General features: G+C 50.3%; 1 protein-coding gene across 1 annotated transcript; it reads left to right on the top strand.

The window, feature by feature from the left end:
• Positions 1-3,348: 3,348 nt before the first annotated feature.
• On the top strand, positions 3,349-7,017 carry ZNF503 (zinc finger protein 503). Its single transcript, XM_088526390.1, has 2 exons — positions 3,349-3,777; positions 4,707-7,017. The coding sequence occupies exons 1-2, from the start codon at positions 3,478-3,480 to the stop codon at positions 6,225-6,227; spliced, it is 1,821 nt and encodes a 606-aa protein (XP_088382516.1). The 5' UTR covers positions 3,349-3,477; the 3' UTR covers positions 6,228-7,017.
• Positions 7,018-17,140: the final 10,123 nt, after the last annotated feature.

The following is a 17,140-nucleotide window of genomic DNA, read 5'->3' on the forward strand; positions in this document are numbered from 1 at the left end:
GCCGCGCGGGACGGAGCCCATCTCCGTGGCCTCGCGCGCGGCGGCGAGAACAAACGCCCCGCACGGGCCCCTACCCCGCGCCACGCGTGTCCGTCCCTAGCGCGGGGGCCGCGCCGCGAGGCGCCTCCCGCGGGCGCTAAGAGCAGAGTGGGCTGAGAAACGCCTTTGCTTCGGGGGGCAGGGGATGTCTTGGGGCTGATTTTTTTTTACAAGCTTCTACATAAAAAGTTTACAGCGCGGAGTGCGATTTAAATCTCATTTTAAAGGCTCAATGGAAAGAAAAAAAGAGAGAGAGAGAGGGAGGAAAAAAAAGAAACAAAGAAAGAGAGAAAAAAAAAGCTGTCCTCTCAAGTTACTAATTAAACTACCGTCGCCTTCAGCCCGAGGGCCCACGATTCTCGCTGTTCCCCTGTTCTTCACGCCGCTTCTCCGTCGCGGCGCTGCCTGTTTTACACACGCACCGGCTGTCGCCTCTGCTTGCCCCGCTTACAAGTAAAAGAGCCCCCTCCCGAAGCTGCCCTTACCTCCGCGAGGAAGGAGACGGAAAGGAAAATGGGCAGGGGGGAGCCTTCCCACAGCTGACTTTACCTTAAGACAATTAATCTTTAGTCTTTCACCCTGGGAGGCAGGATAAATACAACGAGAAAACAGATAGGAGTCTCCCCGGTCCTGTAAGGAAAACAGCTGTTCCAAGCACTTTAATGCAAATGAACACAAATGAAGGTTTCAGCTTTTTTTTTTTTTTTTTTTTTTCTCCTTCTCTTCCAGAGTTTTACTGCACTCCATTTATCAATTGGACTTGACAACAAAAGAAAGAACTGGGGGAAAACCTGGGGCAGATTCAAGTCACTTCCACTCTTTATAAAGGAAGGGGGGGAGCTCCTTAAGGGCAAGTTGTGGGTCTTGTCAGTCCTATTGCAGTATCTTTTTTTTCTTTTCTTTTCTTTTTTAATGCAAGACTTCCTTTTCTATCCCCCTCCACCATTTCATTTTCAGGGTCTCATAAAATGACCGCGGTGATTGCAAAATTAAAGTACGTTTATGACTTTCCATTGAGAAGCTGTCGCGGAAAGCCGTTTATTTTTACAAAATAAAAAGAGAAAGAAATTAAAGAATTTGTTAAAATTAACTTTTGCCTTATAGAAACTGGGGGAGTTATTTATATTCACTCGCTCTGCACACACTGGAAAAAAAAAGAGCGGAGTAGCTTTGCTAAAAGATATTAAATACACTTATGTGATTTAAAATACACCGATTTACGGCGTGGGGGAAAGAGACCTTGGGAAAAGAGTATGTCTACCTAGGAAAAAGAGAAGAACATTAAGGGCTATCTGAAACATCTACTGGAGCACTGGGGAGAGATCGGCGTTTCAAGGGAGGAGAGAGGGAAAAAAAGGGGAAAATGAAAAAGAAGAAAAAACGGACTTGGTTCAGCAGATATAAACATAAGAAAGTGAAAGTCCTTCCTCTCGCCCACCCCTTCCAGGATCAGCGCCTGTTCTGGTTGGAGTCCAGGTCAGGAATTGGACGCGACCCCTAAAGCACTTGCCTTGTTCTTCACTTGTCAAACGTGTTTTATCTCTAAGTGACCTTTTTGTTAATGTTGTAGATTGTGTGGGCCACCATGTCAGATCCGGAAACAAAAGTAAAAGATTGATTAACACATTTTGCCTGTGAAAAAATGTTATGGGATGAGGAGGTGGGGGAGAGCGAGATGGGAAGTACAAAGAGAGAAGAAAAAGGCAATCCGGGGAGCGGAGCAGGGCCGGGGAGAGCCGCGGGGCGCTGCGCCAGCCCCGCGTGCCGCTCCGGGGCGAGCTCGCTGCGAGGAAGACGGCGGAGCCGAAGACGCCTCGGCAGCGCAGGGCCGCGAACGCCGGCGTGCGGAGCGGCCGCGTATCCGCGAGGCGGCCGGGACGGCCTCGCTGGAGCCACGCGAGCGCACCGAGGGCGAGCCCACGCGCGAACGGCCCGAGCAGGGTCCTGGCGGCTCTGCGCCCCGTCCCGCCCGAGGCTCCGGGCGGCCCTCCCGAGCCTACCGCCTGCGCAGCCTCTAATAGCCGGGAACGAGGAGCGCGAGAGGAGCCCAGAGACGGCCGGCCCGGGCGCACGCGGCTCCGCGGCGCCTGCGCCTCTCCCCGAGCTGGCGCGAACGGGGCTCGCTCCGAGAGCGATTTATTCCTTAAACTGAGCAGCTCTCTTTTCAAAGGAGCCCGTCTCTCAGCCTCGCGCTCTGTTTTCCTTCCTCCTGCTCCCTCTCTCCCCCTTCAAGTCACACCAGGCTTGTAATCAGCAACAAAAGCTGACATAAATCAAGGGCGGATTGACAGGGGCTGACAAATAACTGATTGATTGCGGTCGGGGCGCGGTGACAGTGACGAGGGGCGGGAGCCCCGCGCGCGCGGCGCGGCCGCTGCGTGACTCGGCCCGCATGTGACGCGCGCCTGCCCCAATCCCGCCGCGCGCCCCGCGCCGCCGCAGCCGCGCGGGCGGCGACGCGCAGGGCGGCGCTCTGCAGTTTCACGTCCAAACCAGCCTCCCTTTTGTGAAGCGGGAGGCGCGGAAAGCTGCCCGCGCCACCTCCGCGGAGAGGCGCGGAGCGCAGTCCCCGTCCCCCTGGGAGAGTCCCGAGGGGCAGGCGCACCGCTCTCCGCGGACCGCACGCGGTCGCGGTGGGGCCGTGCGGAAGGGGCAGCGGGTCCCGTGTCGCGTCCCCGATCCCCCGCCCCCCGCCATCCTGTAAGGCGCGGAGCTCCGCGGGCGCCCCGGCAGCCGCGCTGGCTGCGCGAGGAGAAATCCGGCGCAGCGCGTGATGTGAAACACAGAATTAACGCCCAGCCCGTGCTAGGAGCGAAAACAAGGAAGGAGGGGAGGGGAGAGGGAAGGCGGACGAGAAAGGGAAGGAAAAAAAAAAAAAAAAAAAAGAAGAGCGAGAGCCCATTAAAAACAGAGGGAAAAAAAAAAAGCCCCAGAAAAGGGAACGTCACATCCCCTTGACCCTCCAATCACCTCGGGGTCCCATTTGATTGGAAGGCGGCAAAGGCTTTAATCTCACACTAATGCAGCTGCTTTTGAAGTGAGTTTCTCCGCCAGATCGCGGGCTGGACGGGCAGCGGCTCGCATCGCGCCTGAGCGGCGGCGGCGGCGAGCGCAGCGCAGCGCAGCGCCCGCGCCTGCGAGCGGAGCCGAGCGGCGGCAGCGCGGGGCACCCGCCCGCACCCCCGCCCCCCCCCCCCGGCGCAGCCCAAGGATTACTCGGCTTTTTTTTTTTTTTTTTTTTTTTTTCCCTCCTCTTCCTCTCCGGCCAGACCCCCCCTTTCCCTCCCCCTCCCCGCCCGCGCGCCGCGAGACATTTTATGTTTGTTTTGCTGCGCGGGGGGCGCGCGGTTCTTCTCCCTGCTCACCGCAGGCAGCGAACGAGCGTTTCCGAGTGCGAGTGGCGCGACTTGCCCCAGTTTTCATGCGAGGCTTTGGGTCATGATCACATCGCCCTCGCTTTCTGCTATAAGAAGTAGTAAGCGCAGCAGCAGCAGCAGCCTCGGCGAGCCCGGAGGCAGCCCCCGCCGCAGCCGCAGCGCCGCCGACCTCGCCGGGCCGCTCGGGAGTAGCGGCAGCAGCGGCAAACCCTGCTTCCACGCCGTGCCCCCCTCGGACCCGCTACGCCAAGCCAACCGCCTTCCCATCAAAGTCTTGAAAATGCTCACGGCGCGGACTGGACACATTTTACACCCCGAGTACCTGCAGCCTTTGCCTTCCACGCCCGTCAGCCCCATTGAGGTAAGAGCCGCCCCGCCGAGGCGCCCGCATGGCGGCTCCGCCGGCTCCCGCGGCGCTCCCCTGCGCCTTGAGAGGCGTTCGCGCCGCCGAACAGGCGGCTTTCTATCTGTACTTGGTGTGAGGAACCGCTCGCGGTTACTGCTTCCACATTTACTTCGCTAATTTATAAATCCTAATTAAATTAACTTTTTTTTTTTTTTTTTTTGGAGGGAGGGCTGTGTGGAAGGAAACGGCCCGCTCCGGATTCTCGATCCGGGCGTGCAACCAGGCAGTGCTCGGAGCGCCGAAGAGCCCTGCGTTTGCAGGGAGCGCAGGGCGGGGGGGGCGGCAGACTCAGCCGTGGGTGCGGCAGGATGAACACTTCGCTCCCCAGCCGCTCCCTTTCAAGTACCGACTCACTTCCACACTCGGGGGGCCCTCTGGGCCCCTGTGTATTGATTTTTCTCGCCCCGCCGAGGCTGCGGGTCGCTGGCGCTGCCGGGACGCGCGGCGGGCAGGGTGTGTCCGCAGCAGGGAGCGAGTCCCGCGCGGCCGCGGCTCCCCCGCGCAGCGCGGCCCGCTCGGGCCCTGCCGCAGGCGGTGCCGGCGCCCGAGGCGCAGAAGCGCCGCCACCGCAGCCCACTCGTGTCCGGGGCGAGGAGGGGGATGAAGGTCGAGGCGCGGAGCTCTGCGCTGCGCGGGCGCCGCAGCCGCGGAGCGGCGCCGGGACATGGAAATCTCCAGCCCGCTTTAAATGAGGCTTTGTGGAAAATGGTGCATGCAAGGGAGGGGGCTGTCAAGAGTGATGAATGCGGTCGAAATTGTTCCTCACTTCCAGGCTGTTCTCTGTGAAAAACGTACGGGCAAATGTCCTGTGTATGTGTGCTGAGGGGCCGCGCCTAGACCCCCGATTAAATCTCTGCCTTTGTATGTCCTTGTGGTTTCCACAGCTGGATGCGAAGAAGAGCCCCTTGGCCCTTTTGGCGCAAACTTGCTCGCAGATAGGGAAGCCGGACCCGTCCCCTTCCTCGAAACTCTCTTCGGTCACCTCCAATGGCTCCGGAGGGGACAAGGACTCCAAGTCGGGCCCGTTGAAGCTCAGCGACATCGGCGTGGAGGACAAGTCGAGCTTCAAGCCGTACTCCAAGCCGGGCGCCGAGAAGAAGGAGCCGGGGGCCGCGGGCTGCGCGGGCGCCCCCGCCGCGGGGGTCGCGGCCGGGGAGAAGTCGGGATTCCGGGTGCCGAGCGCCACCTGCCAGCCGTTCACCCCAAGGACAGGCAGCCCCAACTCGAGCGCCTCCGCCTGCTCGCCGGGGCTACTGCCGGCCGAGGGCAAGGGCACCGAGGACAAGAAGGACGCGGAGGGCTGCGGGAAGGGCGGCAGCTCCGGCTCGGAGGGAGGCCCGGGCACCACCAGCATCAGCCACAGCCGGATTAGCGTGAGCTGTGCCGGGATTAACGTGGAGGTCAATCAGCACCAGGAGAGCACGCCGGGCTCCAAGCCCATCGCGTCGGACTCCGCCTCCTCGTGCAGCAGCACCACCGCCACCTCCTCAGCCTCCGTCCTGGGCTCCGGCCTCGTGGCCCCCGTCTCCCCTTACAAGCCGGGCCAGACGGTCTTTCCCCTGCCCCCGGCGGGCATGAGCTACCCGGGGACGCTGGCGGGCGCCTACGCGGGCTACCCGCCGCAGTTCCTGCCGCACGGCGTGGCGCTGGACCCCACCAAGTCGTCGAGCCTCGTGGGGGCGCAGCTGGCGGCCGCGGGCAGCCTGGGCTGCAGCAAGCCGGCGGGGTCGAGCCCGTTGGCGGGCGCCTCGCCGCCCTCCGTGATGACGGCGAGCCTGTGCCGAGACCCGTACTGCCTGAGCTACCACTGCGCCAGCCACCTGGCCGGCGCCGCCGGCGCCTCCTGCGCCCACGACCAGGCCCTCAAGTCCGGATACCCCCTCGTCTACCCCACGCACCCCTTGCACAGCGTGCACTCCTCGCTGACCGGCGCCACGCCGCCCTCTCTGGCCGGCCACCCTTTGTACCCCTACGGCTTCATGCTCCCCAACGACCCCCAGCCGCACATCTGCAACTGGGTGTCGGCCAACGGACCGTGCGACAAGCGCTTCGCCACCTCGGAGGAGCTGCTTAGCCACTTGCGGACCCATACTGCCTTCCCGGGCACCGATAAACTCCTCTCGAGCTACCCCAGCTCCTCGTCGCTGGCGAGCGCGGCGGCCGCGGCCATGGCGTGCCACATGCACATCCCCACGACGGGCGCCCCGGGCAGCCCGGGCACGCTGGCGCTGCGCAGCCCGCACCACGCGCTCGGACTCGGCAGCCGCTACCACCCCTACTCCAAGAGCCCGCTGCCCACGCCCGGCGCGCCCGTGCCCGTGCCCGCCGCCACGGGACCCTACTACTCCCCGTACGCGCTCTACGGGCAGAGACTCACCACAGCCTCGGCCCTGGGCTACCAGTGAGCGCGGGGCCGCGCGCGCCTCGCCGCCACCGGGGAGGGGGAGCCCCTTGAAACTTTATAAAAGTTGGAAAGAAAAAAAAAAATCTGACTTTTTATAAAATAGTGTTCATTTGCGGACTGGATCCATGAGCACTGTATTTATTTATGTTAGCTTCAAGCGGGACAACGAATCATAAAGTGCATTACTTAACTGAGCTCAATAGGTAAAAGTGAACACCCATTGTAGAATATAAATAAAAAGATAGAGGTCTTCTCTTTAATGTTACTTTAAAATTGCTATGATTGTATTGTAAGTTCTTATTTAATGTCTCATTGAAACAGAAAATTTACATGCATGTTTGTTACTAAAAAAAAAACAACTCGCAATTTGTCAGTTATAATTTCAAATTGCAATTATTTTTAAGGTGTATACCCTTGAAAGAGAATTGGTATTTTTTTGTATGTATTCTGGAAGAAAAACAAAAACAAAAACAATTTATTCCAAAAACCTCATTTGCCTTATTTTGTTCTTTAAAAGGAACACTTAACTATTTTTAATTTTTAAGTCCACCCTGTAAAAAGGGTTAAGTAAGGTTTACGTCATGTACTAAAATAGACAATGTATCGCTTTAAAGATTAAAATTCCGTATATTTGATGTATTAAAAGGTTTTACTTTTTTTTATATATATACGCTTTGATTCTGTTATAAACCCGAGTAGGTCTCGGATGGAGGCAACTGCTAATTTCTCCTTAAGCGTTTATTCAATTTCAATTAAAAATGAAAAAAATAAAGTTTTTTTTTTAATTATAACCCCAGGGCTCTCTTAAAAATAGAGATTTTTTTCTCTTGCACTAGAATTCGTAGGCACAAAATGGGAAAGCTGAGAAATGGTTAGACATCCTCTAGCTTCCCAGAGGAAAATTAACTCTTTTTTTTTTTAGTATTGTACTGTGAAAAACCTGCTTTAAAATGCCTGAATTTCAATTTAAAGACTTGGTTCTTTATTTAGAAACAAAAGAGAAAGGCAGGACTTATTTGTAATAGATTAAGTAGATTATCTGAAAGCTTTTTTTTTTTTTTACAGTTTAATGCATAACTATTCGTCTTTTCTAAATGAGAAGTTCAGAAGCAATTAGGGAAGCGCTATTTGATCTCATTCAGTTATTCTCCATTTCTCTCTTCAGTACGTATCACAGCACAAATGATCATCACGGTAAAGAAAAAAAAAAAACCCAGACTGCTCCGAGAACCCCTTTTCTCCTAAAAAGAAAAGCGGGGCGGGGGAGGAGCGCAGCATTTGATGGGAGTCGCTCCTTCCCGCCGCGCGGTCCGAAGCCGCCGAGACGCCGAGCGAGGCTGTCCCTGCCCGCGCCGCGCCCGTGTCTGCCCAGCTCTCGCTGCCACCTCCCCGGGCTCCGCTGCCTCCAGGGCTCGTCGCGCTGCGCTCAGGTAGGAGCAGAGGCTGCGACGCAAAAGCCGGAGCAGCTACTGAAAGCGAGGACCGAGCATCTGCAGCTACAATAACGGGAAGAGCAGTGCCGAGGCCAGGGAAGAGACGGCAGCGACGAGCTGCGCTCCCGCGCTCTGCCGGCGCTTGCACGGGCAAAGGCGCAGGCGGGACCGGGACCTGCTGCCCCGCACGGCCCCTCTCCCCGCTGCGGGCTGCCCTCGCCCTCGGCCCCAGCGCAACGCGGGGGTAAAGTTGCGAGCGGCGACTTTGCTTGACAAATCACTCTTTTTTTTTTTCCCTCCCTCCTTCTCTATCCCCCACAATATAATTACTGTTCAAAGTTTCCCGTGGTGCCCAGATGCTAATTAGTCTAATACATCTACTCCAGATAATTAGTAGAAGTTAGCGCTAATGTGCAAGGGAAAGAAAAGCAGCGAGCTAATGAAGCCCGAGCGCGGAGCGGCTGCCGCTGCCCGCGCCCGCAGACCGGGGCCGGAGCGGAGCCGCCAGCACCGCTTTCGGGGCTCTCATCCGAGATCCGCGCTGGAAACACTCCGTGCTTTAACCAAATGTATTTTTTCCCCCTTAAATGGGAAAAGGATCGTTGCACGGCTCTTTCATAGAATGTAAAACGAGATCGCGTTATGAATCTATGAGTTAAAGGGAGGGCAGGGCTCGAAACTGCGCCAACTAACTTTTAAAAATAAAACACGAAATGGACGCAAACGCGGCGATCAATCGAAAGAAGGCTCGGAGGAGCGGCTGGCGCTGGAAGTCTCATCCTGCGAGCGGGAGAACGGCGGGCCGAGCTCGCGAACGCGCAGCCGGGCGCGCCCCCCGCGCTCTCCCGCGGCCGGCGCGAGCAACACGCCCCGCTTCGCTTTAACCACCCCTAATTTGAAGAAAATTACATTTCAGGCTCCATCTGGGCGTGCGAGCAACTATTGCGGATTTGCCGCGATTGAAAAAAACACCAGCACCACACGCACCCCCCTTCTGCACGTGTATTTTACAACCGCTGCTTTCCAGCAGCCGCGCTCCCCTTTAGCTGCCTGCGATTTAGCAGCAATCAGGTGTTTCGGGGAGCGTTTGGAAGAGAGCGAGAGGCAGATTCCTGCGTGCTGGGCAGCTTAACTGCAGCCCGGCAAAAGTTACACGTGGAAAGACTTGGGGTGTAGCAAAGCAAATGAACGTTTACCATTATTACTGTTTTGCTCTGATGCTATCCTCAACATTTATGAAAAATTAAAGTAGCTTATTTTATAGAGTGGTGGTAAAGAGGTCCCTCCTAAAGGCTTGTTAAATATTTGACCTGGCAAATGTCATCTAGGATCTTGATATTAATCTAGGATTTTTTTTTTCCCTAATCGAGGCTGACTTATGGGCATTAATGTTTTTACGTAAAAGGGCCACGTTTGTTATTTTTTTCCCCCGTTCTTACTAACTGGATGGGTTGCGGAGTTGACAGCAGCCGCTGGTCCATGCCACCGAACTAAAATAATTTCACAGTGAAAAACCAGCTCGAGAGGACAAGCAACAGAAGGGCAAAACCCATCAAAACCGGAAACTCAGATCAATCTGACCAGAGTCAGGCATACATTACTTTAAATTAAACAGTTTCGTCTTTCTCGCAAATCTTTTTTGAACATTAAAGATAAACTCATGTAATATTTAAATCGACTTTGGTCAGATGCTAAGCGCAACTGAAGAACCAGAATAAAAATTAATGAATTTCCATCCACTCTCAAAGGCTTCCTCTGAACGTCACTTCGACAAAATATTTCTGATAAGCAACGCTTGGAAAAAGAAGGGCTCTGTTTACCTTATCTATGGGCAAATGTAATTAAGCTACGTTTATGAAACAATAAAACCCCAGACTCCACAGACAGCACAGGTGTTTATGCAATACATCGGAGCCTACATGGGCATACATACCTTGATTTATGCCTGCGAGTCCCTACTAAACACATATAGATACATATTTGCTTTGCCCGTTTCCGAATACTGAACTCCTATACCAGGATGCTTTTATGACAGGCAGATTTTACTCAGGAATAGGAGGAAACAGGGTCTCCATTTTCTAAGGCTAGAAAGTCACCTACTGCCCAGCCACTCTCTCTCCAACTAGTTCCAATATCACTAGCAAGATAGTTGGAATACTGGGGGTACTCTTTGAGATTTTACTTTTTACAAATTGTCCACATCTACAATCGAAACAACACAAACAAGTTCTGAAAGGCCCAAACTTCCAAAGAACAAGTTAATGTGCATTCCTATTTTGTAAAAATAAAGATTAAGCTCAAATCTTTCACGTTGAGAAAAGATAGAGAGAAATATTGCCTTTATTTAACACTATTTGCTCTTCCTACAGGCATTCAGTAAAGCACCGTTTCGATTTCTTTTTTTAAGGAGCGAATTTAAGGTTCAAAAAGCGCTGGAGTTATCGCCATCAAACCTCCTTTCCATCCAGATTTTAGAAATCATTTGGGACGTTTCTAACGTGGAAATGAACCCCCCACCCCCGCACAGCTCGGCACCGCGAAGCGCAGCCCGCACCGCGCAACCGATCAGTCCTCATCAGAGGGATCTCATCACTGCTCAGTATCTGTCTCGGCTCAGGCGAAGCAAGCCGAGCACAGACTTCCCAGAGCTTTTTTAAATGTAAAACGCTATTGCGATAAAGCATAAAGGTGTCAAAAGAAAAGAGCCGGACTCTCCATTTGCGTGCTTCCACCTCGCTGGAGTGGGCTGCTGTGGCAGCTGAGATGGGGCTGAAATCTAAGCAGATGAAACACTTGGGCTTGTGCATAAGCGCTGTGAGACTGTTCTAAAAAGGGCCATTTCGGCACGATCAAGCAGGTATGCTACAAGGATCCCACCTCTGAGTGCCTGCTCTGTGCCTATATATGTGCACACGTACGTGCGTATGTAACTAACCGCATAGCAATGCACAGACTTTGTCCTCTCTTCATGTCTTAAATTCATCAACTGCTCCCCCTCCCACCCACCCTGTCCCCTATGTGGATAGAAAAGTAAATTCGTCCAGGCTTTGAATATCGTAAAAAAGCCTTTTTTTTTTTTTTTTTAATCTTCAAATGCATTAAAGACAACCTGACAATGCTGTCATCTGTCTTCAACGTCATATCAAGGCAAGAAATAATGATAACAGAGCAGCATAAAGACGCCCACTGAAACCCGGAGGATATATATATATATATATATATATATATATATATATGTATACACATACACACACGTATTCCTTGAAACAGCTTGAAAGAAAGGGGACGATATTAGATTACCGTTCCCAGGCTATTGCAGTAGGATTTTTGCCCCTTGTTTTTGTATTTTTAGTCAACTGCTTCATCTTTCCTGTTTTATTCTGTGAAATGCACACGGTCCTTGATCCCAATCATTTCTGTGGGACGGGGGAAGCAGACGAGCAGGCACGTTGGCTACTCCTAACTACCGCGACCAATGGAAACACATAACGCTCCCCCCACGTCGGCCCCGCCGCGGGCTGAGGTTCTCTCCTCAGCTAATAGCAAACGCCTTGGCTCTCCGGAGGCGCAAGCCGGAGAGCGGCGCGGTTCTCCGGGGGCCGGAGACTTTGCACGGACCGGGAGAAGCGAAGGGAAGCGAAGGGAAGGGAAGGGAAGCGGCGGCTCTTCCCCTTTGTCTGCGCGGCGCTGCCGGGCTCGGGGCCGCTTGCGCGGGCGGCCGCCCGCCAGGCGGCGCTGCCGGGCGCGGCGCTGCAGCCGCGGGAGCGGCCGCTCCCCGCGCTCGCCCCCCGCCCGCCCCGCGGAGCCTGCGCGGGCACCGGGCGCGCGAGGCCCAAGCCGATAAGAATCGCTTGTTTGGGGCAAGAGGAATCTCCCATCTGATCCTAAGGGAAGTATTGCAATATAAATGGATTTAGCGAGATAAAAAAGATACAAGCCGGACCAAACAGAAATGCAGCATTGTTGGTTTTTTTTTTCCTTAATCGTGCTTGTAATCTCACTCACTCTGAAGGGTAAATAAATTGCAGTTGTATGAAAAACAATTGGTACTACATGTGTTCATAACAGATGGGATCTTATCACAGTTTAACTGTAATAAATTCTGACTTCTGGAAATTGTAATCTTTACTCCATGTTAGATGTTGTCTCTTTTCTACTGTAATAACAGGCTACAAACTTCTCAGAGCAAGCAGAAAAGTTTTCAGTACTCCTAACCCCTGTACCCTTCTGCATCTTCTTGACTATCGAGCTCCCTCAAAAGTTTCAGTGTCTGAAAATTAAAAGGGAGAGAAAAGGCTGGCGCCTGGGGAGGAGAACAGCTGATCCTTCCCCCGTTGGGTAACGTTATTTACCGAAGCCAATGATAATAGTCCTTAAAATACACGCAGAAGAGCTAAGAATGAGCTCTCTGTGTGGAGCGGTCCTGGCAAATGACAAATCACGCTCCGCTTTGCAGAGAGAAAATGTCAGAAGCAACTCAGCCCCCTAGTAAACCGAGCCCAAACTCGAGATTAATCCCCCTGCGCGTCAGATGACAAAATTAAAAAATAAATTTGACTAACCACTGAAAGAATAAAATTATAACAATAAATTGTCCATAGTCGCTGAGGCTGCGGGACTAATTATTTTCCTCATCTCGCTTTCCCATTCCTGTTTATCAAGTAGCTGGATAAATGCTTGTAAATCCATTACATTTCCATAAATCCTTTCGCCGCTCTCTTTTTGTCCAATGCTTTGGCAACATTAATTGATTTTATTGCACTTTCTGAAGTCACTGTATATTAAACTCCAGCAAGTTTGCTTTGAAAGCGTTATTTTTTTCCGTCGTCATATGAAACCCGTGAAGGAGAATTACTGAAGCTACTGCAGACTCTAGTCTCTCTCTTTTTTTTTTCTTTTTTTTTTCTCCTGCTGTGATCTTGATGGCGAATGGGAACTGCAAATTACAAATTTCTAATAATCTACACTGCTACAGAGAGCAGCCTCTTTATCGCCGGTGAAGAGAATATTATAAAGGCAAACAATATATTTTCCCATTGTCTTTAATCGGGGGTGGGAGGCGTGAAATGCCGTTGCGCGATCAAGATCAAATGGGCTAGGAAACACTTTGCGAGTCATTTAAATTACTGGAAGGATAGCAGTTATTTATAGGAAAAGGTTTACGATGTGTAACTAGAGGTCTAACTCAATTGAGAAGTTCAGGGGGCTCAAGGTTCCTCAAAATCTTTTCCCCATTTCAGGAAAACTGGACCCAAGCCGTCTTCAGCTGATTGATGGTTTCTCACTTGAGCGCAGCTCATTTTCAGTTCCTTTAGCTGAACTACAGGAGCTGGGGCTTCCCCTGGCGCCCGCTCGCACGCAGCAAAGCCCCGGGCTGCCGCCTCCGCGCAGCCCCCGCCCCGCCGCTAAGAGCCTCTGCCCGCGCGCTCCACAGAGCCACCTCAAGGCACTCCAGGGACGCCAGTCTTATAAGATAAATAGGAATAATTGCTGCAGATCACAGAATAGGCACGCGGAACTGGCTATTTTAGGTAAGGCAGAACTGCTGATGATTTTGAATCTACCTTTCACACTGCAGGTTCAGCATTTGTACCCTCTCCTTGGCTGTTCAGCTCGCAGATGTTGCTCCCTACTCACATACCCTGCCACACACCAAGGTGTTTTGCAATGGCAGATCCATCAATTGCTATTACAGTTACTGCTGTGACTGCTGATGGTGGAACAGGAAGGGGGAGAGGGGAAGTGCAGGAGCTGCACGCGCCCTGCCATGCCGTGCCCAACTCCGTCAGGAGCCCCCCCAGAGCAGAGCGCCCGGGGTGACGGGCACAGAGCAAGACTCCATGCTGTCCCCTGAGCCAGTCTCCAGGGCACCCAGCATGGCCCGCCTGGCCCTTTGATGCAGCGGGGCAGAGGAACCAAGGAAGAGGCTGAAAGAAAGGCCAAGGAATCTCTGCTCCCTTCAGTGGGACATGGCGGGCACAGTGCTACCTCTGGGCATCCTGGTCTGCAGCAGAAGTCACCTCAGAAGACCCGCGAGCAGAGTCAAGTAAGGAAAGGCCTTGCCATCTTGGCAAGCCTAAAAGAAGTGCTTCCAGCCACTAGGCTGGAGGACTAGGAGACAAAGCACTTATTTGAAAAAGATGACTCATAGTTGTCCACTGCCACAGATCCATTGAACTGGAATAGGGACCGAGAGCCCAGGTCTCTACTCGAGGGAAGTGATCTCTCTCCTCCTAGTACCCTTTTAACTGTTGCAAAACCTAAAGCTGCAACACATTCCTTCAGCTTTATGGAAGTTCATGAGCCTAGGGACAGATTGCCCCACACAGCCCAGACACCCACCCTACACTTGTGAGGAAACATTCCCCATCTGATACAATTCCCAGCCCTCCGTCCTCTCCGTTAAGATGTTGCTTTTCCTATCAGTAAGGATGTATTGCTACTGCCATCCACCGCCCTTTTACTTCAGGCTTAAAGTCCTCATCTTGAGCTAGAAAAGCCTCTGTCAGTTCCTAGATCTGTCTGAATGGTTTTGAACACACAATTCTCGCTGCTCAGAAGGGGTCCTAATCACCAGCCTGTTCTTGTGAGGGAAGGATCCCTCCTCCCTCCTTTGAGGATGTTTCATTTTCCATAAAACTGAACTAGGGCTGAGGGAAAGAAGAGGATGCAGTAAGAACATCTAGCCTTTGGTGCAAGTTTGTTGTGTCAGAAACACTGACTTCACCAGGTTCCTGCCACAGCAAAAATCTTTAAATGTTTTAGGGAAAACAAAAAACAATCAAACAACCCCCCGCCAAAAAAAATAAAATAAAATAAAATAAAAAAAGCTTTCGATATCCCCTATTCCACTGCTGATGGTGAATAAAAATGCATTTGAGATCAGCAGTAGGAAGAAATTAATCCACTCAAGTATCTCATGAAAAGAATACTGAGCTGCACCCACTAAGTTATTGGATAAATATCTGAGTAGGGACCTTCCAGTCATCATTTTTAAAAAGTGGAAACTGCTACTGCATGTTTGTGCACACTGTTAAAACGCCTCATAGATAACAGCACTAACAGCAGTCTTAGCCTGGCAAAGCTTCAATAAGAAGCAAAAACTCCCATTGTGTGCATTGATTATTCAGGGAAAAAAAAAAAAAAGGAATAAGCTAATTGCAGTACAGGCTCCTAGCTCTGCTTCTTTGCAAGTAAAATGGTTTCTCATCTTTGGTGTGTATTTTTGTTTATGGGACCACTGTTCAGCACACATACCTACTGCTGCTCACCCCCCTTCTTATGTCAGGCTACCTGGCAGACAGAAATAAAGCCAGTCAAAAAACTTTTTTTTTTTTTTTTTTTTTTTTTGAGAGAGAGGCAGGTGTCAAAAACTATTTCTGTGTTAAAAGTGACATAGAGTTAGCACAGCCCTTCTTGTATTTTTCCAGCGACACACTGAGTTCATTTTTGTTTACTTTTTTAACAATTGAAGAACAACTGTATAGCCACTTTCCATCATACCATTCTTCATCTTAAGAGTCTGAAAACATTTATAAGATTCCTCCCTCTGTACAAGATTACAATTTCCTTAAATACATATTGCACCAGCAGGCTCGGGGAATGTGTTCCAGATAATACAGATTAATAGAAGTTAGTTCATTTTTAGCAGGATCAGCTGCTAAACGCATTCCTGTAAAGGTGTCAAACAGATTTTGTGAAGAGAGCTAATCACATTTTTAATTACCGTCTTTAGGCTGACTTTACAGAGTTTGGGTAGAATGTTCTGCTTGATCAAAAGCTGGTATCCTACTCATATCAACAGGTTTATACAAAGATTGAGAATGGAATTTAGACTAGATGGAGCAACCCTTTTTATTTTTTAATTATTATTTGCTTGAGAGAGAAACAGAGACTGGACAAATCCAGGCTCGGCAATTTCTGAGAAATCTGTCTGTTCAAAGTACCACGATCTAGCTCTGGAGTTAAATACACTGTAAAAACATCAGAAAAGCAAGTCTTATAGCCTCAATGGCCATCACAGCATCTATACGCTACTTATCTAGATATTTCAAACTTACTGTGCTACACTGGTACAATTCCCTAAATGTATGTAGCAAGCCAATATACTGGTAGCTGGTAACATTACTGATAAACAGTAACAGTGCATTTTATTCCTATTAGAGGAGGGATTTGTGGATCATCATAGCTACAGATGCACCAGTTTACAGTTTAGAATTTCTGTTAGGGGAAAAATATTTACTTCTCTAGCTAAAACAATGAAATTTGTAAAGACATTGTGTTCCACCTCATTAATTATGCTTACTGGTTAATGGAATTGTGACACTTTTTATTTACACTTCTAAGCTACTAAACACATGCATACCCAGCTCACAACCTAACATGAAATTCTGGTCAGCCTGAAATCAATGCAAGTTGTCTAACTGGATTTCTCCTGGGACATAAAAACAAAAACTCTAATACCTACAAATTCTACCTAAGTAACAAGAATTAAGTATGTGCAACACAGCTGTACATTTCATGACATTTTGGGAAGTCACTTTGAGAAAAGATTTGGGAATATTTAGAGCAAGCCTTGGGAAATTTGATTTTCTGCCTGATCAGAAGCTTCAGAAGACAAAACAGGTACATGTAAGGGAGAGGAGAGGTAAATAGGTAGAGGAGAAATCAGCAAATACCCATGTTTTCAGATGCTCCTTAGGCAAAACAGAGAAGCAAGTTTTGGCCATTGTATCAGAGGTACTGTCAACGATAATGCTGATGCCTCCCAAGGTAATAAGAGCACTGAGAGTTTAATCACCACATCTGTCAGATCAGTCATCTCCCAGTGCTTTACTCAAGAAATTGCTGTATTTCAGTGACAGGTAAAATGCGTGCACTTTTTTCACAGCACATTTTTTTATATAGAAAAGACTTGTCCAGATATCCAATGAAATCATGGACTAGTAGTTTTAAAATTAACCACAGCAGAAAAACTATTAAAGAAAAAGAAGCTTTAAACTGTAAGAGTAGAGCAAATAATAAAACAGAAAAACTAAAGGTTCTTTAAGAGGACAACCAGCATCCCTGAAAATATTTATATCTGTATTGATAGCTAACAATCCAAAATAAAGCATCAATAATAATTTATTAATTAGTAATTTAGCTCAGATTTTTGTAGGCACAGATACACAATCTACCAACCTGAATACTAGCAAAATGAGGTAGTAAGCTTCACCTCTCTGTCTTGAAAAAGATTACTGTTACTTCATCATCTATTAAATGTTGAACTTATTTGTGCAACTTTATTTCATTTTTTTTGCTGCAGACATTAAAATGAGGACACAAATTTCTGTGAAGTCTTTTTCAATGTATTTTGTAATAGTTTTATCTGTTTTAAAGTTCAAAACTGATTTTTTTTGTTCCAGAATTAAAGGAAACTATGCTTTCTACACTCCCATCACAAACTGTCCTTGAGAATGCAAACACACACACTTCTGGA

This window comes from Tinamus guttatus, unplaced genomic scaffold (assembly GCF_059628265.1).
Source record: "Tinamus guttatus ecotype Peru unplaced genomic scaffold, ASM5962826v1 Tinamus_guttatus_pri_ptg000246l, whole genome shotgun sequence".
NCBI classification, from domain to species: Eukaryota; Metazoa; Chordata; class Aves; order Tinamiformes; family Tinamidae; genus Tinamus; species Tinamus guttatus.